The sequence below is a fragment of the Equus przewalskii genome, chromosome 13 (assembly GCF_037783145.1).
Source record: "Equus przewalskii isolate Varuska chromosome 13, EquPr2, whole genome shotgun sequence".
In the NCBI taxonomy this organism is placed as follows: Eukaryota; Metazoa; Chordata; class Mammalia; order Perissodactyla; family Equidae; genus Equus; species Equus przewalskii.
In genome coordinates this window covers 34229286-34255731 of record NC_091843.1, presented here as the reverse complement: position 1 = coordinate 34255731, position 26446 = coordinate 34229286, and the positions used below count along the sequence as shown (strand labels likewise).

The 26446-nt window shown below is 56.6% G+C and overlaps 1 protein-coding gene and 1 long non-coding RNA gene across 7 annotated transcripts in view; one reads left to right on the top strand and one right to left on the bottom strand.

Annotated features, from left to right (window-relative positions):
* LOC139075285 (uncharacterized) overlaps positions 1 to 9806 on the top strand; it is a 29982-nt gene extending 20176 nt beyond the window's left edge. The window contains exon 2 of the long non-coding RNA XR_011525519.1: positions 9615 to 9806. This is a non-coding gene — a long non-coding RNA (uncharacterized lncRNA). The remainder of the gene's footprint in view (positions 1 to 9614) is intronic.
* On the bottom strand, positions 486 to 26446 carry PCDH1 (protocadherin 1). 6 transcript variants are annotated; one of them, XM_070570549.1, is made up of 6 exons: positions 26239 to 26422; positions 17225 to 18087; positions 12071 to 14266; positions 6672 to 6891; positions 5668 to 5706; positions 486 to 4520 (listed from the first exon to the last, which is right to left on the bottom strand). In XM_070570549.1, exons 1-5 carry the CDS (start codon positions 26276 to 26278, stop codon positions 5681 to 5683), a joined length of 3345 nt encoding a protein of 1114 aa, XP_070426650.1. In that variant the 5' UTR covers positions 26279 to 26422; the 3' UTR covers positions 486 to 4520; positions 5668 to 5680. The 6 variants fall into 6 exon arrangements, with proteins under 6 accessions (XP_070426650.1, XP_070426649.1, XP_070426648.1 ...); XM_070570548.1 differs by lacking the exon at positions 26239 to 26422 and adding an exon at positions 18264 to 18413; XM_070570547.1 differs by lacking the exon at positions 5668 to 5706 and having other exon boundaries at positions 26239 to 26446.

Below are 26446 nucleotides of genomic sequence, written 5' to 3'. Positions count from 1 at the left end.
CTCTAAATCGACTTCCAACCCTCGTTCCTGAGCGTGGGAAGGAGCGACAGACAGACAGATGTCTCCCGCCCCTTCTCCCATCCAGTTCCGTGATTCGTGCTCGTTGCCAAACGAGGGGAGAGCGGGAATGGATACATGCCCCACAGAAGAAGGCAGCACACCGTTCCTCCCCTCCCCCCTCCCCCCCCCAATCCCTAGCCTGTACCTCAGCTCCTGGTGGGGATGGGGTTGCCTGGAGCGGGTTGGGCCCAGCGGATCGGGGCGGGGGGCCACTTTGAAGTGTACAGAGAAGGTGGTTCTCAGTCTGCGTCCTCTAGCCTCCCACCCCCACCCCATTCCTGTGTGGCACCGATCAATCCCAGGGTGGGTCCCGGTCCCTCTTCTCCCGACCGCGTCCCCTGGTCCCCTCCAAGGCCTCTACCCCAGACTTAGCCCCCAATCTCCCCGGGACGCCGGCCCAAGGGCCCGGAAGAAGCGAAGTGGGGTCCGGTTTTCACACTTTTATTGTAAAGCTCGGGAATAATTACACGGGTCTTTCATTGACAGCTCAGCAAACAAACCGGAAACGAACCGAACCCGAGGGGGTAGGGGCGGTGCCTGCGCATGCTCGCGGCGAGGGGCGGGGGAGGGGGGGTCAGAGAAAGAGAAAGACAGAAAGAGACAGAAATCATTACAAATCGACGGGATTGTGCTCGCAGCGCCAGGGATGGGGTGGAGCGGGGGCGGAGCAGGGGCCCTTCCCGGGAGGAGCGAGGCGGTGGGAAGTGGCACGAACCAAGAGAAACACGACCCCAGTGCGGGCACCCGACGCGCCCAAAACCCCCCTCCCCGAACCCCACCCCCCAACACACGAGAGAGACACAGCCCCCCTCCCCACTCAGATAACCCGAGGAGACACAGTCTCCCCCTCCCCATGGGCAGACATACCCGCCCGGGAATCCCATGGGCGAGACACAGTCCCCCCCTCCCAGAGAAGTCCCGCGTGGAGATGCCCCCTAAGAGACTTTCTCATGGCCAACACAAGCCCTCCCAACACCAAGAGACCGCCCGCCCCCCAGGGAAGAAATGGCTCCAGAGGCCAGGCCCTCAGGAGAGAGAGGTATCCCAGAGCCCCTAGGAGAAAAGACAACTCAGAGCTGCCCAGTCTTCATCCCAAAGTGCAGGTCAGAGACATCCCCCGAGGAGAGATGCGGGAGGGCCAGAAACATCCCTTCCCAGACATGCTTCAGAGATAGCCCCCTTCCCTGGGAAGAGAGATGGCCCAAGACTGACATGCCTAAGTACCCCCAGGAATCCTGGGAGGAAAACAGGCTCCTCAGAGAGCCTGGGTAGGGGGGAGACATGCTCCCATGGTCCCCAGTGGGAATGCATGTCCCCCAGAGACTCCCAAGGGGAGAGATACGGCCTAAGGAGCTCCCAGAAGTGAGGGATACCCCCAGAGACCCTCCCACTGGGATGTGAGACATGCTTCAGGGACCCTAGGAGAGAAAATATGTCCCCAGATACCCTCCCCCTGCCAAGAGACATGCTCTGAAGTAGGGGGGTGGGGACCAATTAGGTCCCCTCTAGGAAGACACTGACTGGGTCAGGCTGGGTTTGAGGGGGGTCTCCTCTGGCCAAATGTCGCCTATTTGTACATAAAACTGTACGCGACACAAGGCATTGGGGAAAGGCTTCACAGACCTAGGACCAACACGGGTGGCCCCAGTGCTGTCACCCATCCCCTGCCCACCTTTGGTTTCACCTCTCGAGTGCCCAGGTGGTAACAGACTCAGTGCCCCGACCCCAACCAGGGGGCTAGGGGCTCTGTCTTTGCCTGTGAGAAGGGCTCCTCCTCTGTGCTTCTCAGCCCTCCCAGCCACCTGGGCCACCCCCTTCCTTCTGGCTTCTCCATTGTGCAAAATGCTCCTCTTCCCTTCCACTCAGTGCTCAGGGGTCTCCAAGACCAGGGCAGTGTGCCCAGGCCACCAGGGGCTTCTGGGGGGAGACCACTGACCCCAGGAATGCCTCCTGTCTGGACCACCCTCTCCACCAAGCAAATGGGCCTGATACAATCTTCTTGCCAGAATCCTGACCTCCAGGACCCAGGACAGTCCTCAAGACAACCGCCCCACCAGCTGGGCACCTCGTATTACCAGCTCCACCACTATTGCACCTGCCCCGTTTGTGCAGGGGGAAGGGGCTATCTCTTTAACAAGCCCCAGCCCACTTCCTGGGCCTCCCCCAGGGAAGGAGCCTTTGGCCAACCCCTAGACCTGGTTGCTGCCACCCCAGCCCACTCTACCCCCTGCCCTCCGTAGAAGGGCTGTGTATGCTGGGGCCACCAGCCTAACAATGCTCTCCTTCCTAGCACTGTTACCCTAAGGTAGGGGCGAGGAGCAGAGAATAGGGTGATTCTTCAGCCCCCTGGCTTTTCCGAGGTGGAGGTGGGGTCTCTGGGGTTATAGGAGTCAAGACCCCAGTAGCACAGCTCCCAAAGGCACCAGAAGACCCAGCAGCCTGTACCCACCCCTCCCACCCTTGGGCCGCCCCCACGCTTAGACTAAGTTAAGCAAGGGCCATACCCTGAGTCTCCAGCCTCCCAGCCTGGGCCCCTGGGGAGCTGGAGAGGTATGGGCCAAGGCAGTGGGGGTTTCTGGAAGGAAGAGGGACTGAGGCTTTGAGATGGCCACAGTGGGAGATGGGGGCTCTGCAGGATGCCCCTCACACCCTGGCCCCCTGAGGTGAAGAAAGGAATCCCACCTCATCATGGCTGACTGGGCTTCTCTGCCCCCAATCTCCCAACCCCCTCCCCCATGGGACCCCTGACCCTGGCAAAGGGAAGCCCAACTGGAAGAAGGGGGCCTGGAGCCCAGGGTGCCCTGAGGCAGCCCTTCCCACCCCCTGAGATCAAGGCAATGGTGGTTTTACAGGCTGACGGGTCAGTCATGGCAGGGGCTGGGAGATGGGGGGCAGGGAGGGGGCAGGAGGCAGGTCCCCCCTACTGGGGGCAGCAACCAGCCACCCCCTGAGCAAACCTTCCTGCTCCCAACTCACCCAACCAGGCCAGAGGCACAGTCATCCCACCCCTGTCCAGCTGCCCCCCACAGCCTCAGGGCCCCTCTGTGATGCTCATCTGGATGTGGGGGGCCAGCCTGAGCGGGGATCCCCCCCAGGGCACAGCGCAACAGTTCCAAAAAAATAGAGATTTGTATTTTTAAAAAAAATTAAATAAAAGCCCAGCTCTGCTGATAGGCGAATGTTACCCCCATCCCCACCCCCACCCACCCGTCGTTTCCCTGGCCTGCACCCCCATCCCGCCACGGCCCCAGGGGTATTTACAACATGGAACAATAGAGGCCTGGGGTAGGGGGCACTGCGGCAGGGAAAAGGGGGCACAGGGCAGGTTCCCCCCCCAGGGGTCCCCCAAGACAACACAACATCAACAAGAAAAGTTGCAAATCAGGCAGAAATGGGGACATCATTCCAAGGTCCTTATATACAGACACTGCATGACCAGCAGGGAAGGGGGGCCCGGATGGGACCAGGCATGGGCATATGGCAGGCAGGTGGGCCAGCCCAGGAGCAGTACAGGAAGACAGGCCTCCACCCCACTCCCACCCCCATCCCCACCCCACCTTTGGTAACAAAAGCCCTTCAGGAAGCCCCTGGTGGTCAAGAGTTTCCTCTGGGAGTACCCAGGGAGAGGGGCTCCCCAGTTCAGCCCTGCTTCAGGGCTGGAATGGGGGCATCCTATCCCCGCCCTGGTCGGCCATGCGGGAAACGATGGGTTAAAAGTGTGCTGCCCACTCTTGACTCCACCATCTGCCCAAGTGAGAGGGTGCTCCCTGAAAGTCGAGGGAAGGGAGCCTAGTCATGGTAGAGGAGCCCTCTTGGGCATCAGCTGAGAGGAGCCCCATAAAGGGAAGAAGGGACTCCTGGGGGCTGGGGGCTGAAAGAGGGAAGAGGACCTGGACCCTGCATGGGGGAAGGGCCAGCATGGTCATGAGGCCAGTACTCCCCCCCAACTCAGGGCCCTGGCCAGGAAGTCCATGCTGGAGGGGTCAGGAGTGGGGGCCCTGGAATGGGCCCATCTGGAGCTGACCGGTGGCTGGGGGAGAGGGTGGCCGCCGGCCAGAAGGGGGCTCACAGGTAGATCTCACGCTTGGCCGTCTGGGCAGATGCCGGTGTGGCTGCGGGTGGGAAGTCCGAGGTCTGGGTCAGGGGGATTTCCTCCAAGGTGGCCGAGTCCTTGCAGGAATCATGGCTACTGTGGGAGAAGGCACTGTAGGAGGGCAGGAGGCGCACGGGGGCCGTTTTGGTGTTCCGGTCTTCCGGGGGGCTGGGGCTGCCGGCGCCCGCAGGCTCCTGCCCTCCTCGGTCCTGGTAAGGCACGAAGGTGGAGAGTTTGAGGGCGCTGCTCTTGGTCCGGCGGCTGGGAGACGACTGGCCAGGCATCCAGCACGTGTCAGAGTGGCCAAACTCGCTGCACTCCCGGGTACATGTGCCCGTCATGGCGACATCAGGCAAAGGGCGCAGGTCTGCAGGAGAGAGCGAGGACAGTGGTCAGGCAGGACAGCCTCCCGAAGCTCTGCTCCATGGCCTCCCACTGGTGCCTACACCCCGCCTCAGAACAGGGGTGCACGCCCCTCCATGCCCACTGAGCTCACAGGCACACATGCCCTTGCACCATCCATCGCACACTTGCTCTCACACAGACACACACACACATACACACTCTCTATCCTTAAATAGACACATTCCTTCCATCCTCACCCACCAAATCTGCCCTCAGACAGGTGCACAAACACACAACTCATCTTCACACTCCGTCATCTATCTCCAGACAGGCTCAAACATGCAATTCTGCCCTCAGGTAGGGGAGAGGAAACCCCTATCCTCATTTAAGGACGCAGTCTCTCCTCTCACACACACACACACCCCTACCCTCAGATAGGTGCCGACACACAATTCTACACTGCGCATCTCTATCCTCAGACAAAGGTGGGCACATACCTTCCTCTGAAGCCCCTCAAGCCTCACCACGCTCCCAGCTGTCCTGGAACCCCGCCCCACCCCAGCACAGCAACACCCTGCTTTAAAGCCAGGGGAGTGGACAAGCTTCTATGTGGGGAGTTCACATAAAAGTACACACTCACACACCCACAAGCACACTCATGCAGCCCCTCCCCGCCTCACTGTGGCCCCCTACACCAACCACCACCCCTGGCCTTGCCCCGGCTCCCTGCCCAGAACACCCACGGGAACAGGAGTTGGCCGCCTGACATCAGCAGTAGCCGTAGCCGGTGTGGTTGCTGGGCAGCAGGGGGGTCTCCATGGGAACGGCTGGGCCATGAGCACTTCCTGTCGCAGTTGCCCCTGTCCCGCCCTCGCTCGGGGACAGTACCAGGCGGTGACCCCCTCCCCGGAGGGACGTGACTGAGCAGCAGTGCTGGGACAGGGGCTCCCCTGGCACCACCCACCCTGCCTTGGCCTCCTGCCAGTGCAAGGTGAGGAGGGGACAGCTTTATTGTTAACCCTCAAAGCGCCGAGGCTCTTTGGCGCAGGGCAGAGCTGGGGGACCCAACATGGCACGGAGCAGAGTATGGGCACTGGGTGGGCGGGGCTGGGTGCTGGGCCAAGTCCCACAGACCCCAGACCCCAGACCCCAGAGCAGTTCCCACATACCTGGCACTCCACCTCAGGGCCTGCTCCGGCCAGCCGGCTCTGCGCGGGCACAAAAAGGACGAGACTAGCATGAGATCACACATGGAGGGGCAGGGCGGGGGCGGAGGGCACTCTGAGACCTAGAGCCTAGGATGTCTGACAAGGGCCCTGTGCCTGAGGAGTGGGGAGTGGAACTTTTCATCTTTTTTGGGGGGCGGGGGAGTTTGGGCTGAGGGAGGGGGCAAGACCCCAGGACAGCTCCAAGCTGGTGAGTCTCTCCACCCCAAGGGGAAGCTTATTCAGTCTGCCCCTCCGCAGGCCACCATGGATGCCTTCACACACGCACATGCACACGCATCACACACACACAAACTGACAGCACACCCACCATCCACTCCCACGCTGAGCTCTGCTCCGGCCCAGACCACCCTTCTGCCATTACCCTCCAGCCCCCTCCCACACAAGCCTTTCCCCTCCCCAGACCTGCCCGCTCCCTTTCCTCAGCCAAGCCCTCTGCTGCTCCTCCCCGCAAGGGACCATCATAGCCTTCTCTGAGCTGCTCATAGCATCCAGGGTCCCTCCCTTTTCTCAAGAGCCTCTCACCCCATTAAGGGACCCACATTACCTCAAGGTTCCCTCACTACTACCTGAGCCCCTGGGCACCCGTCCAGGGGCCCTGTGCCCAGGGAGGCAGTATGGTCTATGCTGGATGCAAGGGCTTTGGAGTCAGGGAGGCCTGGGGATGAGTCCCTCCCAGCTCTGTCTCTTCCTATGAATAACTTGGGGCAAGTGACTCAACCTCTCTGAGCCTCAGTTTCCTCCGCTGTAAAGCGGGCACAACAAAGTTCTCAGATCAGAGAGTAGTAGTGAGGATTAGATGAATGTGCCCCTGAAAGCACTCAGCACATGATTACTGCTGAACATACACCCAGAGCTCAGCACATGGAGGGTATTTCTAAGGTCTCGTCACCACTCCTGGGCTTTACTCCTTCCTGGGGTGTCCCGACCATGCTGACGCCCCTCACCGTTTTCAGGGTGCTCCATCTCTCCGATGCTGCCGTCGGGGGTGGTGCGCTCATAGTGATCCTCAGGCAGAGCCAGGGGCCCGAGTCGGGGCCCTGAGGATGACTTGCTGGATGGCGTCTCAGACTCCTCCAGACCACTGTCGTAGTAACTGTGCTGGGACGGGTCCTGCAGCTCCTGGGCCTGGCTGGTGGCGGAGAAGGTGACGCGGCGGTGAGGTAACTGCAGGGAGACTGAGTGTCAGTGCCGGCTTGCCAGCCTGCCCCGTGGGGCCACCACCACTCCAGGCCCCAGCCAGGCCCACACAGAGCCTCCAGCCCCCAGGCCTCAGCAGCAACCAAGAGGCCCAGCCCCCTGGCACAGCAGAATCCCCCAGAAAGCACAGATCCAGATAGAAGACTGCCCCTGAAGACTAGCACAGCTCTCAAGACAGCCAAGACCACACACTGCAAGTCCCAACATAGCACAGGCCCCAATGTTGTTAGAGCCCCCAGGCCACCACAGTTAGCCTAATCCTGTACAACCACTTGTACAGCACAGCTTCCCAAGACTGGCACAGCCTCCCTTTAATTCCAGAGCAGCCAACACCAGAATAGCATAATGCCACCCAACTCCCCTACTTCCAGCACAGCCTCTAAACACCAGCAGGCCTCCAATTTCTAGAACAGCTCCCTAAAAGCAGTATAGACTCCTAATTCCAAAACAGCTCACCAATACCGGAACCATCGTGTAATTTCCAAACAGCACCCCCTAAACTCCAGCTCCTCACCTGTCTCATTGCTCGTAACTTCCCATTGCCTCCATCCGAATGAGGTGCCAACCTCTTTCTGATCCTTTGTTCCTCAGCCCTGGCTTGTAATGCTGTAGGCAGCCTCAGGACTCCCTGCTGGTTCCCCTCCCACTCAGCCCGCCTGTCCCCACTTCATTCTCCTCCAGAGAGGCCTGGGAGTGGAAAAAGATGGGAGGGAAGAAGGAAAGGGAGCCTGATAGCAAACCAGGGCACCTTGCGAGTGGGGAGGCAGAACAAGGGAAACCCCATCCTCCAGATGAAGAAATAGAGGGCAAGGCCCAGGAGGACCTGGGCAGAGGGGAAGGGGCCTGGCCTCCATCCTTCCAGGGCCTAGGAAGCCTGGCCTGTAATGGAGACTCCTTCTAGGAAATAGGAAGGAGATTCTGGGAGGGGCTGCTGGCTTGGTGGAGCCAGGACTTAGAAGCATAGACTGGAGGCTGCTGTGGGAGGAGTGGACCTGCAACAGGCTGCTCCCAGCCAGCATCCCTGCGAGCCTGCCATGGGTTAATGACCATCCCAGGAAGCTGGCAACCTCAGCTTGGCATTTGGCACAAGCAGCCAGTCACCCAAATACCCACCTAGGACTGACACGGGTTTTCCTGCCAACCAGAAATGAGGAGTTGTAGAGGGCGCCGACCCAGGGCCCCTGGAGGCCAGGGTGGGAGCAGCCCAGGCCCAGGGCCCTGCTGGTGAGTCTCCAGGCTCCCTCCAATCCTCTACGACTGCGAGTGCTGTTTTCACTCTAAATGTCTCAATAGGAGGTTATCAACATGGCTAGAGGAGGGAGTCCCAGGTTTGCAGACCCACCCTTCTGGTACCCCCATACCATCTCCACCCCACTGAAGGCAGCTGGGGTGGGGGAGACTGTCAGGACAAGGAACTTTGGAGCTGACGGGAAAACAGCCCAGAAGCGCCTTCCCACCTTGGCTCCCCTCATCTTCAGGAATAGGAAACCCTTCTTGGGATCCATGTTGTAATCCAAAACACTGAAGGGTCGAGATGATGACAGACAAGGTCCCCAAAATTGACCTGGACATTGGGGCCTGGGAGGTTATGAAGGAGCACCGTCCACCTGGTGTTGGACTGAACAGGCTCCAGGAGGGGTCTAGGGGCACAGGGCAGTCTGGTGGCCAGGTACTTCTCTTTGCAATTTTCTTTCAAGACGTTAGCCAGCAGCCTTCCCTCCCTGCAGAACCCACACCCGGTAATCAAGGCTTCAGGCCTGCCTACTAGGCATGTCACTTGGTCTCTTGTCCTATGATTCTTTTCTGTAAAATGGAGGGTTGGGTTATATGCAACACTAAACATTCCCTATAATTCTATGACTATCAAATCTTAAAAAGCCCAGATCCAAAATCTCTCTCAAACTCTAGTCCTGAAGTTCTAGATACTTGATGGATATTTCCAATTGGCTGTCCCGACTGGCCCTTCAGATTCAACATGTCTGAAACCAATTCTTTTTCTTCCATCAGCTTCTGCATTGGCAGTGATCTCATCACTATCCCCTTGCCCAGACTCAGAAGGATAATGTCTGCCTGTTAATCCTAGTAGCTCTCCCCTCATTCCCCATCCCTACCCCTTATCCCATTATCCCTTGAGTCCTTTGGGTCTTTTCTCCCCAAGCTCAGCCAAATCCATCCATCTGTCATCCCCACTGCCACCATCTTAGTTCAGACCTTAGAGTTTCAACCCCGTGCCTTCACCTCTATCCTCTTTAACTCCACTATAATGTCCAGTGAACTTTCTAAAACTCAGTTCATCCAAAGCTCATGAGATTTCAGGGGATCCTATTTCCTCTTAAAGAACTTTTTACAAGGTATTTATGTCACCTACAACCTGGTTCTTCCAGTGTCATCTCTCTGCTCTCTCCTGCGCTCTCCACTCCAACTAAAATAGTCCCCTTTCTGCCCCCTCCCTGCCTCCAGTGTGGTCATGCTCACTTCTACCTCAGGAGTTGGCTCACATGGTGAACCTCCTGCCCAACTCCTGCTCATCATTGAAGAGCTGGCTCAAGTTTCACATTCTCCTTGCACGGCCTGTGCAGGGTTTCCCATACTATCTATGCTCCTCAAAGAAAAAGAGGGGACACTATGGTCAAATAAATTTGGAAAACCCAGAGTTCCACAACATTTAACAGTGTCCCCCTTTCTTGCAGGCTTTGCAGAGCCTTTAACAGGCTGATGTGACAGTGGATCTCCTACTACCAAGAGTAACTTCGTCATGGAACCCTTTTTTATAGCGTAAATGGATAACAGCAGACTCTGGAAATCACATTTCCTGATGCTTTGTGTTTGAATTCTGATTCCATCACTAACTAGTTTTCACCTCTGTAAAATGAGCATCATAATGACCTGTGTCACTTAGAGTTATGAGCGTTGAATGAGCTAATTCATATAAAGTGCTTAGCATGGTACGTTGTACCTAGTATGTGCTCAAAAAAAAATAGAAGCATGTACTGTAGTAACAGAAGTAGTAATGGAACAAACTGGGAAAAGCTTTACTCTGACACTTTTCACTCAACACTTAAGACTCTCAATTGCCTCATCTTTTCACTTGTATATCTTGAACATATATGACCATTTTCCCTCATGGTCTAGTACCATGCTGAGCACACAGTAGGAACTTGGCCTATGTGTTTTGATGATGACAATGGTGCTGTGGTTTGGTTGTATCTGAACGTTGGGAGAAGGTGTTCAATGTGGCTCCATGGACGGCCTGGATTGGAGCCAAGTAAGGGATAATCCCTCAGACCTTGGGAAAGAAAAAGAGATGAAGGAGCTAAAAGAATAGAATAGGTGGCACTAGTGAGGATAGGAACAAAAGAGAAAGAATGGTTGGTCAGCAGTTGCTGGAGGTCACCCTAGAGATGCTTATTTGTTTGGGAGAAATGAGATGAAACTAGATTTCATGTCCCCATGCCCCCAGTCCTCCAAAGCCCTCATGAGTTTTTACTTTGGGGGTACCCCCAGGGCACTGGGAGGTTTGTGGACAGAATCAGAGTAGACAGCTGGCGCCTTGGACCTCCTGGGAGTGTCTCAAGCCTCTTCAGTCGCCATGGAGACAGGCTGCCTCTGGACTCAAGAGACTCCCACAGGACCTAAGGCCCCTCACCCAGACTTTAGCCTCCCTCCCCTCAGGCACAGTCAGAGATAGGGCAGACCCAGGAGAGCAAGAAGTGAGAGATGGAGAGAGAGAGAGTGAGTGAGAGCCAGCAGCCAGAGCAAGGAGCTGAAGGAAGGGAATGGAGGGGGCAGGGCTGGGACACCTCAGCCCCAGGCAGCAGGGAGCACCCTAAGAGTGGGGAAGCAGAGTAGGTCAATCCAAAGAATTTAAGGATTCCTTCCTTTCTCCTTTGACCCGCCCTTCCGTAGCCCGGGCTGGTGATCATGATGGGGAGACACAGGCCAGAGGCAGCTAATTGCTGGGCTTTGAAGTGTTAGGATGAAGAGGCTGGGGAAGGGACTTTGGAAAATCTTGCCCTGAGGGAAGGTGGCTAGTATAATTAAGAGGTTCTCTGCCTTCACCTGAGGCAGGCAAGCTGCACCCCACACCTACAGGTGCTCTGGTCTGAGCTCTGTCAGGGGCTGCTCAATGTGGTCAGATGGGAAAGGTCAAGTCTCAGCCAGTGGAGAAAGGGCAGGACTTGGGTGCACCCCCACCTGCCCTCTCTTGGTGAAGGGTGTCATTCATAGGGAGAAGGCCTCACAAACATTAGGTGAGGGGACATGTTGCCAGACATCTCCATTGGAAGGCTGCTCAGAGGGCACTTTTCCCTGACATGGACATGGACCTGGGGGAGGATGGAGAGATGGTAAATTAAGATAGGGGTGGGGTAGAGGGGCAGGTCTAGGATGTGGGAAGGGGCAAAGAGAAGGGATGGGGAAATTGAGTCAGGACCTAAGGACAAAGGGCTGTTTCCAGTCTCTCTCGCTCCTTCTCTCAGTTCCAGGAAAATAAGAAACCAAAACTCCAAAAATAGAGAACTTTATTGTCAGGAATAAGTATTTGGGACTGGGGAAGGGGAGCAAGGGCCCAGCCCCAGGAGCCTGGGGTGGGAAAGAGGGTGACACACAGTACACACAGAAGGCACAAATGGGGAGGCCACCCCCCCGACAGAGTCCCCACCCAGTTGCCCACTAGGACCCCAGGTCTCCCTCTTTCTCCTTCAGAAAAGCACCCACGGCTGGTCTCAGATAGAGACTCAGGTTGGAGTAGATTTCTCCTCCACCTTCCTCTCCCCTTCTGCCTCTAACCCTTCTGCTCACCTGTCCATCAGCCCCCACCTGCAAGACCCAGCAGCTGGTCCAGTGTCCCAGGATTTAACAAGTCACAGGCCTCTCCCAGCGGGGAGGAGGCAGAGAGGAGACCACAGAGCACACCCTTCCTCAACTTTCCCTCAACCTGGTTGAGGCAGCAGGGTCATTACCAAGGCCTCAGCATCCCCAGATCTTTGGTCCCACCTCCCACCCTGGCTTGGGCTGGCCCCGCCATGGGCTGATGAGTTCACAGGCTGATACACCTGCTCTGTCACTCCCACACCTCGGTCCAAATGGCCCCATGGTAGGGGTGGGGCAGGGGCCGGGGCGTGCTGAGCCGCAAGGGCTGGCCTACCTGCTTGCTGGGGTATTTGGGGGGGTTGGTGCGGTAGCTGTAGTCGGAGTACTGCTCAGAGCCCGTGGACGTGGTGTCCCCGGTGCCCACGAATGTGTTTGCAGGCGGCAGGTCCTGCACCACCTGGTGCTTCTTGGAGGCCGAGGGTGACTGGGGCTGCAGCTGGATGGAAGGCAGTGGGGAGTTAGAGCGGTAGTGGCGGCCCAGGTCAGGGCTGCCTGGTGGGTAGTTGAGGGGCAGATGGATTCGGGGGCTGTCCCCAGGGGCATCGCTCATCAGGTTGAACTTGAGGGACTTCTGCAGCCCGGCCTCATCCTCATCCTCCACGGGCTTCACAGGCTTTGGAGACTTGCTCTTCTTGCCCTTGCCTTTGTTTCCCTTGGAGGCTTTGCTGCTGGGCTTGGGGGCATACAGGTCCTTGGTTTCCTTCTTCCCAGCCTGGTAGCCACTCTTGGCCTCCCGCTGCCGGCAGTAGCGCACGAGCACTGCCAGGGCAATGAGCAAGGCCACGGCCACAACACCAGCCACCACACCAAAGAGAATATTGCCACGCTGCTTGGAACGCTCGTATTCTGGATCCCCAGCAATGTCGATGTCCAGTGGTGTGTCCAGGCTGTGGCCCAGCAGGGTCTCCAGCAGTGTGCGGTTGGCCAGGGTCTCGTTGACATAAAGGTGCACCAAGGCTGTGCCATAGCGTGGGGGCTTGCCACGGTCACTGACCTTCACCACTAGGCGGTGCAGCCCATGGTGGCGACGCTCAATCTCCTTCTCCAGGGTGATGGCACCTGAATGCGACCCAATCTGGAAGAGTCCATAAGGGTTGCCACCAGCGATGCTGTAGGTCAGTTCGGCATTGACACCAGAGTCAATGTCCTCAGCTGTCACTTGGCTGACTGTTTCACCAAGACGTGTCTGGGGGGTTAGCAGACGGTGGGAAGTGTTGGAAGGGGCAGTGATGAAAGGTGCATTGTCATTCTCATCCAGCACATTGATGGTGACACCAACGTAAGCCGAGCGAGGTGGGACGCCACCATCCACTGCCTTCAGCTGGAAGGTATAAGTGCTCTGCTGCTCCCGGTCAAAGCTCAGGCTAGAGAGGATGGTGCCCGTGCCATTCTGGATAACAAAGTCACCGTTGTCCTGCTCCACCGTGAGCTGCACCCGGGCATTCTCCCCCTTGTCCCCATCAATGACTGTTACCATGCCCACAGGACTCAGCGCTGGCATGTTCTCCATCACTGAGAAGTTGTAGCCACTCAGCATAAATTTGGGGTCATTGTCATTGCAGTCCAGCACATTGACGAGGACAGTGGCTGTGCCCTGGAGGCTGGGGCTGCCCCGGTCGGCTGCCACCACCTTCAACTCATAGCTGTCCCGCTGTTCCCGATCAAGGGATGTCTTCACCCGGATCTCTCCTGTCTCAGGTGAGATGGTGAAGAGGCCCTTGGCAGCTGGCTCAGGCTCCAGAGAGTAAACCAGCTCAGCATTGGAGCCCGAGTCGGCATCACTCGCAGTGACCTCAGCGACCACTTCACCTGGCTTATTGTTTTCTGGGAAGGCGACCTCAGTGATGCTCTGGGTGAAGACGGGTGCATTGTCATTGACATCTATCACCTGTACCTTGAGGGAGTTGGTGCTAGAGAGTGGGGGGTTGCCGGAGTCCACAGCCACAATCTCAATGGTGTAGTCTTTGACCTTCTCGTAGTCAAGTGGGGTGGTGGTCTGAAGGAAGTACTTCTTCTTGCTGTCGCTTCCTGTCTCACTGGCCTGGCGTAGCTGGAAGGGCACATCACCAGCAACTACACAGGTGACAGCTGCATTCTCTCCCTCATCTCGGTCAGATACCTGCACCAGGGCCACAGCTGTCTCCTCTGCTACATCCTCTGAGATGTTAGCCATCCCGTCTTGATGGGTCACCAACCCGATGCCCCTGATCTCAATGGTGGGGGCGTTGTCATTCATGTCCTTCACAGTCACCACCACCTGGGCACGGGCACTCTTGGGGTTGGTGCCTCGGTCCTTGGCAAGCACTGAGAAGCGCAGGGTACTTAGGTCTTCACGGTCCACGGGGCCCTGCACAGTGATAAGCCCAGTGTTCCTGTCCAGTCGCAGAAGACGCCTCACAACTTCAGGTGCCTGGTGGAATGTGTAGTCGATCTCTGCATTGGCACCTTGGTCCGAGTCATTGGCCTTCACCTATAGGGCAGGGGAGGAAAATAGGGATTGGTTAGTCTGGGGATAGCAAAATAAGGGACGCATATGCTGCCTTTCCAACGAGCATGGCAGACGCGACTAATCTAACACGGTACCCTTTCCAAAAGCAGCACAGGTACTGCCCTTTCCCCAGTCCTGACACTGTGGCAGAGATTACCCATCTATTTCCCTGAGATGAGACAGGGCAGAATTAAGCTCTACTTATTATTCTTGTACTAGTCTGCCCAAATAGGCAGATCGAGATCCAACTAGCAACTAGGGCAGCCCTTCCACCCAACTGAACCGGCCTTCAACCCCTCTGAAGAGCTGGAAAGGTGTGAGTGGTAGAGATCGTGTGTATGCATATGTGGATGATATGCATGCATGTACACACACGGGAACGATTGTGTGATTATGTGAGAAGGTATATTTGTTTGTACACATGTGTGTTTGCACGTGAGGGGAGACTCACATGCCCACCTGGAGGCCACAGGTGAGGGGATTTCTTTTGAAAGCAGCCAGGTAGGGATGTGGGTCAGAGGGAGCCCGCCAGGCCACTGCTCTGTCAAACCGGGGAAACCTGTTTTAGCAGCTCCTTCCCCTCCCAGCTGGGCTGGCGCTGGCTAGGCACCAACTTGAGGAATCCGGCCGAGCCTGCGGCCAGGAGGGAGGGGTTGGTGTAGGCCACAGAGCCTGCTGGCAGCGGGCTGGGCTCCCAGCATCAAACAATGAACTGTCTGTCCCTTTGCAGTGGGCACGCCCTCCCACGCCAATGCCGACGCACACTCAGCCCAACTCTATACAAATATGGGTGGTAATGGGGCAACAAGAAGCAGGTGGGAATGGCCGTGAGGTACTACTGGTCAGGGAGAAAATGAGCGTTGGAATTACGTCACAGCCAGATGGAATATGATGGCAGTAGGGGTGGGGGTGGGGTTTGGGGGGGAGGATGAGACAGGCACAACTTGGCAGAGTCTCTGCAGAGCAAAGCAGGAGAGTCCTGGGTTCAAATCCCAGCTCCACCACTTCCCAACTAACTATGTGGCTTCAGGCCAAGTATTTAACCTCCTCAACCCTCAGTCTACAAATGTGTAAAATGGGGATAATAAGAGAACCTATTTCACAGGGTTGTGGTGAAGATTAAATGGGATAATACATGTAAAAGTGCTTAACACTGCCTGGCACATGGCCAGTGCTCCCTAAATAGCATTTACCCCTCTTTGTGTCTGTCTATCCATCCATCCTCCTATCTGTCCATCCCTGAAAATCAGTGCTGGGCACCGCACCTAGTGGGCCTTCCAGCCACTGCTAGTCTCCTCTCCTTCCTGCCAGGACTTTTTCGACAGTGGAGATACCTGGGTGGGGGTTCCCAGCTACCCTGGGCTCTGCTCCCCGCTGTGGGAGCCCAACTCTAACAGTTTCCCTCGCCCCACCCCCACCTTCAGTCTAACTATGTGTCACTGACTTTTTCATTATGATTCCCACCGTCTCCCTGTCTCCAGATTGGTCACCCAGCTTCTTATCTGTCTCTCTTGCCATCTTACCTCCCTTTGTCTCTGTCTATGACTTGACTTCTGTCTCTGCCTCCCTCTCATCCTTGCTCAGTTCCTTCTGCCTCTTTTCCACTGCTGCTTCTCTCCCATCCTCTTTTCTGCCCTGTCGCCTCTAGCCTCTTCTCTGCCCCACTTTCCTGCTTCATCGCCCTAGGAGGTGTTATAGCCACTACACACATAGGCTCTGAAGCCAGACTGTTGGACATGGCCAAGGTGTGACCTGAACACATCGGCTAGGTGCTATCAGGTAAGTTCTTAATCTCTATGGGCTCAGTTTCCCATTTGTAAAATGGGGATAATGCTTACCTTGTACTGTGGGGATTAAATGTATAATACACATTATGTGTTTAGAACAGTGCCTGACACCTAGGCTATTATTATTCGCCATCCCCGACTGTCTGTCTCCCTGTTCTTTCTCACTCTCTCTCCTATAGGTTCCAGTCCACCAGCCTCTAAATAAAAAGACTGAAACTCCTCCCCACGCTTCACTTCAGTTTTGAGGGTACAGGACGAAGGGTTTCTTAGGAGGGGTAACGGTGTGCAGGCCAGGCTGAGCCCTCCTCATCTCCCTCGCATCTAAGACAGCCAGCTTCAGCCCATGGGGAAGGAGAAAGGAGCTGGGGCTGGCAGGAGGCCAGGGCCAAGATGACAGTGGGAGATACGCCCACCCGTCTGCAAGGACGCTATCTTTGCTCCCTCCCAGGCTCTGGTCCCACCAAGCGGCCCAGCCCCTGGGGCAGTTCCCATGGAGAGGGGTGCTGAGAACTTCAACAGAGGCAACCAACTCCCCCGTGCCAAGCACCCCACACCCATGGCACCCCATGTCTCGGGGAGGAAGCAGGTGTACAGACATCTGATTACAGTTTTCTAGAACTCTGAGGACTCACCTGGCTAAAATGGTCTCATTTGACTTTGTCAGGGAGGGGCAAAGTAAGGCTCTGTCCTCCAGCTTCAGTAAAATCTCATCTGGTAAAGGGCCCCTGGTTAGGAAGATATTCTCATCTCTAGAGAGATTCTACTTGGACAAAAGGTGATTCTCTTGTTCCAACTGGGCTCACTTGGCTGGGGAGGAGGGTATCACTTTGACTTGGGAGGGGGTTTCTCTTCTCAGCGGTTTCTCCAACTTGAGTCTGCTTTGGGGATGGGGGATTACTGTTCATATGCTATGTCACTGTCACCTAAGTAGCTCGATAGAGGGAAATATCTATGATATTGATAGAGGAAACGACCAGCTGGGGTGGGCTGGGGCTTGTGGGAAGATCTCACCAGGCTGGGGATGGGGAGAAGAGGTCTTACTATAGGATCCTGGCAATTTCCCCTCTAAGTGAAGGGAACTCTCACCATGTTGGGGTGGGCTCCCATTTCTAAAGGTGTGTCACCCTGACAGTTAGATGGAGGGGCCTCTTACCTGGATGACCGAGTGGCCTATGGGGCTGTTCTCAGACAGCTCGGCCTCATAGGAGGGCCGCTCGAACTTGGGGGCGTTGTCATTGGTGTCGAGCACAGTGACTCGCAGCAGGGCACTGCTGGCGCGTGGGGGGCTGCCACCATCCTGCACCTTGATGGTGAGGTCATAGGAGTCCCAGCGCTCCCGGTCCAGGTTGCCCATCACTATGAGCTGCGGCTGCTTCCCCTCCTGGTCCTCTGCCACCTGCAGCCCAAATAGTTCCTGGGCCTCAGGCCCGGCCTGCAGCTCATAGGTCGCCACACCATTGGGGCCAGCATCACGGTCCGAAGCCACAGGGATGGAGAAGAGTGAGCCAATGTTGGTGTTCTCAGGGATGGGCAGCGTGATGACTGGCGAGGCGAAGTTGGGTGTGTTGTCGTTGATGTCCTGTACCTCTATCTGGCCCTCTAGCAGCCGGGGACTGCCATTCTGCACGAGGTCCGTGATAGACACCTCAAACTCCAGGATGCAGGGCTCACCAGGGAGCTGGTTCTGGCACTCACGGAGCCCCTCACGGTCTATAGAGGTCTCGGTGGTGAAGATGTCGCCTGTCTTGCCATCTACCCGCAAGTATGGAGCGCCTACCTCTAGTTTGTACAGGTGGCCCACATCTGGAAAACCGTAGTCGGCTGCGAGGCTCCCAATGAGGGTGTTGGGCGGCTGTTCCTCCGGCACCTTGTACACCACCCGAGTGGCATGGCCTGGTGATGGAGCCAGCAGGAGCAGCAGTGCCAGCAGAAAGGGGGACAGCAGCAACCGTTGCCCCCTGGGGCCTGGGCTGGGCCTCAGGGGCCCCATCCTGGCAAGCTCCAGAATCAGAAGGGCTGCAAGGGGAAGAGGCAAAACAGGCAGTCAGCCGAGAGGGGGAATCCGGCCCTGAGAGAGCTGCTCACATCCAGCCCCCTAGCTCCCTCTCCCCACCTACATGTGACTCTCCCACCAGGAGAGCTCAGCCCCAGCACAGAACCCTGACTCCAGAACCCAGAACCCAGAGTCTCACCTTTAGCTGGGTGTAGCAGCAGTGTCTGCTCCAGCTGGAGGAGCCGGTAAGGGGCTGGAACAGGTCTAGAGCAGCGCCTGCCCATGGAACGCCCTGACCCACTGACACTCCCTCCTCCTTCCCTGCTCTCTCCGCTGTGCTTTGCCCAACACCTCCTTCTCACCAGCATCCTGCCTTAGTCACCCATGGTAATTACCCTGATACTGAGATAGGGAGAGACAGAAAGTGGAAGGGTGAGGCCTTGAGCCCCTCAACATACACAGTAGGACAGAGACATAGGCACCCTTTACATTCCCCAGACCCAAGATCATTACTGCCCGCACTGAGGGCCACTCAGGTTGGCTGGAGAGGGAGGGGATAACGTCTTGTTTCTCTCTCTTCTGAGATGCCAAGTCAGTGTATGCATATGAAGTACGACAGACATCTCAAATCCCTCTTTTCTGACAATAATCACCCACAGTGTCAAGTGTCCCCCACCCCCCATGAAGGGTCGGCTTGAACTGGGCACCAATCAAGGCTTGAAAATGGTTAGGGTTGAGGAGTAGGTCTTAGCCCTTCCCAATCTCCCTGAGCCTGCACCCATGTGTGCACATACACAGTCACCAAGCTCCCCTCATCTTCCTCTCCTGCTTCTACTGGGGGGAAGGGAGACAGCAGGAGGGATGTAGAAGAAGAGAGTAGAGGTCAAGATTGGGGTCAGGACTGACTTGCCCTGGAACCGGCAATGGGAGCTGCCCTGGCCTGTCCTTAGCAACAAGGAGCCCAGCAGGTCTAACTGGGACAGAGCTGCCAATGACACCACAGGCCTTTCCTTGACCACTCCCCCTCACCCCTGCTCACAGGCTCTCAGTGAACATCTGACTCCTATTTGACCCCTATCCCCACAAACATCCAGCCTCTATTTCACACCTGGCCCCTCCCTTCCTTAACTGGTCCAGTCCCATCTCATACCTGCCTCTCCCTGCTCTCCTCCAAATCCTTCCAATTAGAGCCCTGTACGCCCTAACCAATCCCAAGCTGCGCCCCACCATCACCACAATAACCCACTTTAACTGCCCATCTCCCCCAGTTGTAAGGCTGTGCATTTGCAGACCCCAGCCAGACCTGCCAGCCACGGTCCCAGTCTTGACTCCTTCTCCTCTCCAACAAAACCACGGCCAGCCCCTCTATTCAAAGCCATAGTCTTTGGCCCAGCATTTTCAGCAGAGGGCTCAGGCTCAATCTCCTTTCCCCACCTTGCCACTTGCACCTGGGATACCCGCCCCACACCTGGCAATCCCACCCCAGGCCCCATCACAGACCACACCCACCCCACGGAAGGCAGGCTCTGGTCCCCCAGGAAGTCTTCCCAGGCCCCTTCAGCCCACAGTGACCTCTCTTTCGTTCAACTCACAGCCACTTATTGTCTGCCCTAATCCCGAAGCAATGAATCACTGTGCCGCCTGGGACACCGCCCGGCCGTGTTGTTCAACTCCAGTATTGTGCACCTATTCCTGTGTTCTCTGCCTCTCCAGGCAAGTGCCAGACATCCTGAAGGAAGGGACAGGGCTCCCTACACTCATCCCCCAGCCCCCACTCAGGCACCTTCACAAAGCTGGCACACTGTAGGTGCTCATTCATGCATTCAATGAATGTTTACTGGGTGCTTACAATATGCCAGGCCTTGTCAAGACAGACGCAATCTGCCATCGTGGAGCCGACACTGGTCCTAATTCAATGACTATTTGTCAGTGTTGTTTGGTTGTGCCCATTTGGCACATATAAGGCAGCAGTGTGGAGTAGAGCCGGGACTGTGACATCACAGTCTGGGGCAAACCCCAGCTGTCCACTTCCTGGCTGTAAGAGCTGGAATAAATGATTTAGAGCCTCAATTTCCTTATCTGTAAAATGGGGATAATACTACCTATTTCCAAGGGAATTTGAGATCATGCGGACTAAATGCCTAGCACACAGTGAGTACTCAACAAATGCTCCCACAAAGCACTTACGATTGTACAGTCATTCACTGCTTAACGATGGGGATACATTCTGAGAAATGCGTTGTTAGGCAATTCTGTCCTTGCGCGAACATCATAGAGTGTACTTACACAAACCTAGATGGTATAGCCTACTACATACCTAAGCTATACAGTATGAATCTTACGGGACCACAATCGGATATGTGGTCCATCATCAACTGAAATATTGTTATGTGGTGAATGACTGTAGTTACATAGCTGTTTGGGAAAAAATGTGAATTGTTTGTCTTTCCTTCAAGACTGTAAGCAGAGAACAGGAGAGCCCCTGCTTTGTTTACTCCTCCATCTCAGGACCCCGCCCTGGACACGGCACACAGGAGGCACTCAGTAAAAGCTCCTGAGTGACTGATTCTTTTAGCTCCCAGACTTAGCCTATCCCGGCACTCTATATGTGCTCCTTGCTTATTTCCTTGCCCAACTCCCCTACTCCACTGAGAACCTGCTGGAGTCAAATTTAATTCCTCTCTGTTTAGGTCCATAATGCTCACTGAACGCTCACATTCCTTACACTAGTCAGCCGCCTCACTTCCTCCAGCGGCATTAAAGTGCTCAAGGTGTGTGAGGCCGTTATCAGATTAGTGTGTGTTCCCAGTTGCAATCTTAATCTCTTTAAAGGAGGGAGGAATTTATCTGATGCTCCATTTGGATCCACCCTCTAGCCGCTTCCCCTCTGCCTGCATGGACCTGGCATAGGGCTCATTTTACCATCAAGCTCCCTCCCAAACAAACACACCTGTCTCCAAAGAACCTCACTCCCTTCTGGGCACCTTATCCTGGCCTCGCCCGCCACCCCCATAGCACATACAGCATAGGATCACTGTATGCACCAGTTCCATGCACGGGTCTTGGCAGGGTGGGGGTTACATGGGAATTACCCCAAACCCGACAAAGAGGAGAAACAGGGCAGTGACTGCCTCCACTCATTCTCCAGAGGATTCTTAACCTTTTTGGATCACATCCCTCTTTAAGAATTTTATGAAACTATGGTGCAGATGTTTCCAAGAAAAATGAATGCTCACAAATTTTGGTTACAAATTCAGAAGTCCGTGGTCTGGCAGAGTCAGGGTGACTTTGATTTGTAGCTGCTCCAAGAGCTACAGAGTAAGCCCCCACCTTGGGGCTTCCTTCCCCATCTCAGGGTCACGAGTTGGGGCTCTAACCTCAGGTCTCCCAGGCAGCACAGACACAGCATGCTTGTGACACCCCTCCATACACACATTCTCTTTCTCACTCACCCTGTCACCCTTAAGGAGATCCCTTGCCTCCAGCCAGCAGAGGAGTCAGGAAAGGATTGTGGTATCCAACTTCTAGGTTGGAAAGAGAACCACAGATGAATATCCAAGGCAAGGAAGGTATGGGGACGAGGAAGGGTCCTGAGAGGTAGGAGGGATTTGGGGGCAGAAATGGGTTACCAGAGTAGAGGCAAGAGCTGAAGAGTGTTTAGGCCCTTGAAACACCGGGAGAGTTCCTTTAAAATGAGTATTATCTGGCCCCACCCTTAGGAATTCTGATTCTGGAGGAGGGACCTGAAGAAACTCCCAGGTAGGAGAGTGGAGGCAGCAGGATGCAGTGGTCCTGGACCATCTGGGAACAACTCTGAGATACACTAGGTCCTTAAGAAAAAAGTGAAACTCTATTATCACTTTTACCATCATCATCATGCCAGCTAATGTTCCCCGAGATGTTACTCTACTTATATACCTTATCCCATCTAATCCTTCCAACCCTCTGAAATGGTTATTATTTATTATTACACCACTCCTCATAGTATAGATGATAAAATTGAGGCTCAAAAAGAATAATTAATTGTCTTAGGTCACAGAAGTAGTAAGATGAGTCAGGATTTGAAAAATAAGAATGCCCCTTCACATTCCAGAGTCTGGGGAAAGGCTGGATGGGGGAAGGGGAAATTAACAGAAATCATGTAGGCTAGAATATGGTGTTTGCTATTCACTCTCCCTCCCCGCTCCCCCCCACCCCCCGCCCCCCACAACGTCCCTGGGCTCCCAGACCTGCTTGGCAAGGAGGGAAAGAGAAGGAGGGCCGAGGGTTCACGGACTGAAGGACCCCAGGCCTCCCAGGCTGCTCCTCCTCACCCAGAGGCCCATAGGGATGCAGGGATAGAGTCAGAGAAGCCAGGAACAGCAGTGAGGTGGGCCCTTCCTCACCTTGGCCCCCACCATCCCTGAACTTTGTCCCGGTGGTTGGTTATCAGGAGTCATTAGTCCCAGACGGAGGCCTTTGAAGTGATTAGTGCTTTATCTGCCCTTCCCCAGGTACTGGCTGCCTTCCTGGCAAAGGTGTCCCTACCTCTACCCAGTAACACCGGCACCCAGGACGGAGAAGCCAGAGCCTCAGCAGAGACAGTGACTCATTCTTCTCAGGCCTAAGGAGCACAGTGAGGTGTGAGGGGGCAGAGTCCAGGGAAGGCCAAGGAAAACGCCATCTATTTCAACATCTGCAGAAGCAGTAGGACAGCAATGAGGGTTCACCGAACCTTCGCTTGCAGCCCACCTCAGGGAGCAGGGTCCACTTCCTGCTGAATGCTGTGGCCAGAGAGGAAACACTGAGGCAGCCATCACTGTCTCAGTGACCAGGTCAGTTCTGACCCACGACCCTCACCCCTGCACTGTTACACAACAGCCATCGCCACCCTGGGCACAAAACACCAAGCAACAAAGCGAACATCTAGGAGAGGAGGGTAAGCAAGCAGGGCTGTGTGGGGTGGAGCTGTTCAGAGGCCTCCCACAGAGAAGAAGGGCACAGCCTCAGTTCCTCTCCCTTCTCTCCCCAAACCCTCTATTAGCCTCTGCAGGGCTTCCAGGCACCTGCTTTCTTGAGTCAGATTGTCAGGGTTCAAACCCTTGCTACTACTTCCTCATGGTGTGACCTTCACCAAGTGATTTCACCTTTCTGAACCTATTTCCATACTGTGAAATGGAAATAATAAATCCCGCCTCTTTAAGTTATTTGGGAGGATTAAATGAGATCTGATGCATTAAAGTCTATTACCATGTAAAGGACAGATATCTATATATCTATATCTATATTTCAATCACTGAATAGAGCATGTTATTTCTAGCATCAGGCACACAGCAGGTGCTCACTGGTTCAATAAATAAATGAACCAATACCCTGCCAATTGGGAAGACCTATGAAGGCAAGGACAGTGTGGGTGTGAATCTTACTATTGTACAGCATCCTCACCCCCAACCAGGGGCTCTGGCAGATGGTAGGTGCTCAGTACATTGTTGAAAGACTCTGCAGCACCAACTATCCTTGCTCATGGTAGGGGCAGCCCTCACTGCATATCAGAAGGGCCTCTTCCATCTCCTCTCTCCCAGCTCCATTCCCACTCAGCTCCTCCCCCACCTTGAGGCCCTCTCCTGGCCCTTCCACCCCACTCTTCCCAGCGCTTAGCTCACTATCTCCATCTTGCCCAGCTCCCCTGCTCAAGTAGCCACAGCAGCGGACCTCTGCCAGGAGAACACCAGACCAACAAGACACCCCCTTCCAGCCGAAATCCCTTTTGGAATTGGAAATTGGGTGGGCGGGGTAAGGGGGACAAACCAAACGCGGCCAGAACTGAAACCAGGCTTGCTCCGCCACCACACGGCCCCTGGCCCTCTCTGGAGGCGCTTCTCATCGCTCTCTCCTCGATTCCACCCCGTGCCCTGGTCTAGTTGTAATCACAGATTTCGGTCCTCCCAGAACCCCACGTCAAGAAGGTACCCACCCCCCCACCACCTCTGGGCTGTCACAAACATCACCTGGGTGCCCTTTCCCCGCAGCTACCGAGGGTTGGCCCAGAGCAGGTAATGGAAGGCTCCCTCCGTCTTCCGGCACGAGTCCTGGACTCTGCCGGCCGTGGCAGCCCCGTGTCTACACGGTCGTGGGCAGCGGGTGCTCCCCGCACACACCCAGAGCGTGGGGATGTATTTGGGGGAGGGCGGCCGCACCCCGACTCTGGCGGCGCCGGGCCTCCCAGAGCTCAAGGCGAGTCGGGGGCGCGGCGCGGTAAGAACGCGCCTCGGCCAGCGGGTCCCCTTGCGCCCCCCGCCCCAGGGGCCGCCGCAGGGAATCCCTCCTCCTTCGCATCTGGGCCTCAGCCTCGGGTCCCCAGCAAGCGGGCGTCGGCGGGAGCCGCGCAGCGGGCGCCGGGAGGGGGCGGGGAAGGAGCGGGCGCCGGAATCACAAAGCGGCGAGCCCGGCCCGGAGGCGACATTCTGGGGAAACAGACCCTCTCCGGCGGGCGGAAAACGGTCTTTGCCCCGCGCTCAGTCCTCAAAGACCTCAACGCCGCCCCGAATATTTCCTGCCAGAAGGAATCGTCGCCGAACAGTGCTGGGGAAACTGAGGCCAGAAGTCTGGGCTACCGAAGGTAGCTGGGGGGAAAGGGTGCGAGTCCATTTCGCCTACCAATTTTGTTCCTGCGCGTGCCGCGACCTCCCTTCTGGCCCCAGGGCCTTGCCCGCGCACACGACTCTGGCCTGCAACCGAGATCCCGCGCAGGGGGCGCCCAGGTGTGAGAGGGACCCAGGTGTGCGGGACCCAGGTGCGCTGGGGACCCAGATGGCTCGGAGAATGTAGCTAAATGGTCCGAAGAGAGTCGCAAACACTGCCCCAGGCTTGCACCCTCTGCAAAGGGACCTAGGGCCCTGGGGCCCAGGAGGGATGGCGCGGCCTGCCAGGTCCAGCTTGTTCCGGGAATACCCGGCCAGGCTGGCCCCGGAGTGGGGGTGGGGGAGGCGCCGGCAGGGAAGCCGGTCCGGCCGGCCCCTAGGGTTCCCGCTGTGAGGATATTTACAATAACAATGTTGTGATTAAGGTGAAGGGGCGCTAGGGGCTCCCGGTCGGCTTCCCCTGACGGAATCCGGCCTCCGAGGGAGAGCGGCAGTGTGTGTGTTTGTGTGTACACGCTGCAAGGTACACACTGTTGGTACAAGGTGTGTGTGACACCCAGTGTTAAGATGTGTGGAGCAGTGGATTCTGTGCTAGTGACGGTGAGGCGCTGCTGTAGGTGCTACTTACTGTGTTAGGGTGTGTGCCGGCAAGGCGTGTGCTGAGACACTGGGTTGTGTGATTATGTGGGTGCAAGGGAGGGGTGCAAGCCAGACCTGTGTTGTGTACCTATATTCTGGCCAAGGAGTGGGCAACATGATTTATGTTAGGGTGTGTTCCTTAAAGGAATATATGTGTATGAGGCTAGGTTTTGAGTGTTCATCTGGCGAACTGTGGCCGTGATACTCATACACGAGGGACCGGGATTGTGTTTGTGTGTCCACGTCGCCGAATGTCACACCCGCTGTGTTCTTTTGCTCTGCATGGCCACGGGTTGTGTGTGTCCGTGCTGCTGAGAGTGCAGACACTGAAGCGGATTTTGAGCTAGTGACGGTGCCCCAGTGGGCGCTGGTGTGCGGGAGGTATGTCTGTGTGCACATATGTACAGATGTATGTATAGGTGTACATATGTCCGTGGTCTGGCCCTCCGGGTGCCTGCGGGGAGCTGGAAGCGCCTGAGTGATCCGAGCTGGTCGCCCAACAAGTGTGTGCGCGCTGTGGATGAGGGTCCTTGCTTGCTTCGTCCTCGAGGAGCGCCCCCCACCCCCCACTGGGGGCTTCGCGCTTCCCCCAAACCATCTCCATCTCGTGCGCTCTGGGGAGTCCCCTTATCCCCGCGGCTCCAAGCGCGCCGGGGTGCGGGATGCCCAGGCTGGGGTCCGATTCAGCACTCCCTCTCCTCGTTCGGCTTCTCGCATCGGACCTTGGAGGCCAGGGTGCCCCGGCCGCAACCCCCGCTCGGAGCTCCCAGCCGCCCCCACCTCAGCCCCGGCGCGCTGAGCACCGACTGGGCCCCGGTGGCCTCGCTCCGCTGAGCGCCCCTCCCTCAGCTCCCGCCGGCCATGGCCGCTCCCGGCCGGGAGCCGCCGCCGCCTCCACCGCCGCCGAATTCTTACCCGCCTCGGGGCAGCGCCGGCCGCCGGCCCTGCAGTCCATGAGCCGCCACTGGCCCCGGCCCGCTGCGGCTCGGCACGGCTCCGGCTGGCGCTGCGGTTCAGGCTCCGGCTCCGGCTGGCTCTGGGCGCAGCAGCCCCAGCGGCTTCGCGTCCGCGCCGCGCTCCCGCTCCCCGAGTGTGAGGCGGCGGCAGCGGCGGCGGCGGCGGA

Excerpts from the sequence above, each read along its gene's own strand:
- PCDH1 (XM_070570546.1), bottom strand. The coding sequence starts at position 18,348 with ATGGGCAGGCGCTGCTCTAGACCTGTTCCAGCCCCTTACCGGCTCCTC. Across the intron at positions 6,892-12,070 it reads CCAAATACCCCAGCAAGCAG|TTACCTCACCGCCGCGTCAC; the intron begins GTAGGCCAGCCC and ends GTCTCCCTGCAG. Across the intron at positions 4,521-6,671 it reads GATGGAGCACCCTGAAAACG|ACCTGCGCCCTTTGCCTGAT; the intron begins GTGAGGGGCGTC and ends TCTCTCCTGCAG.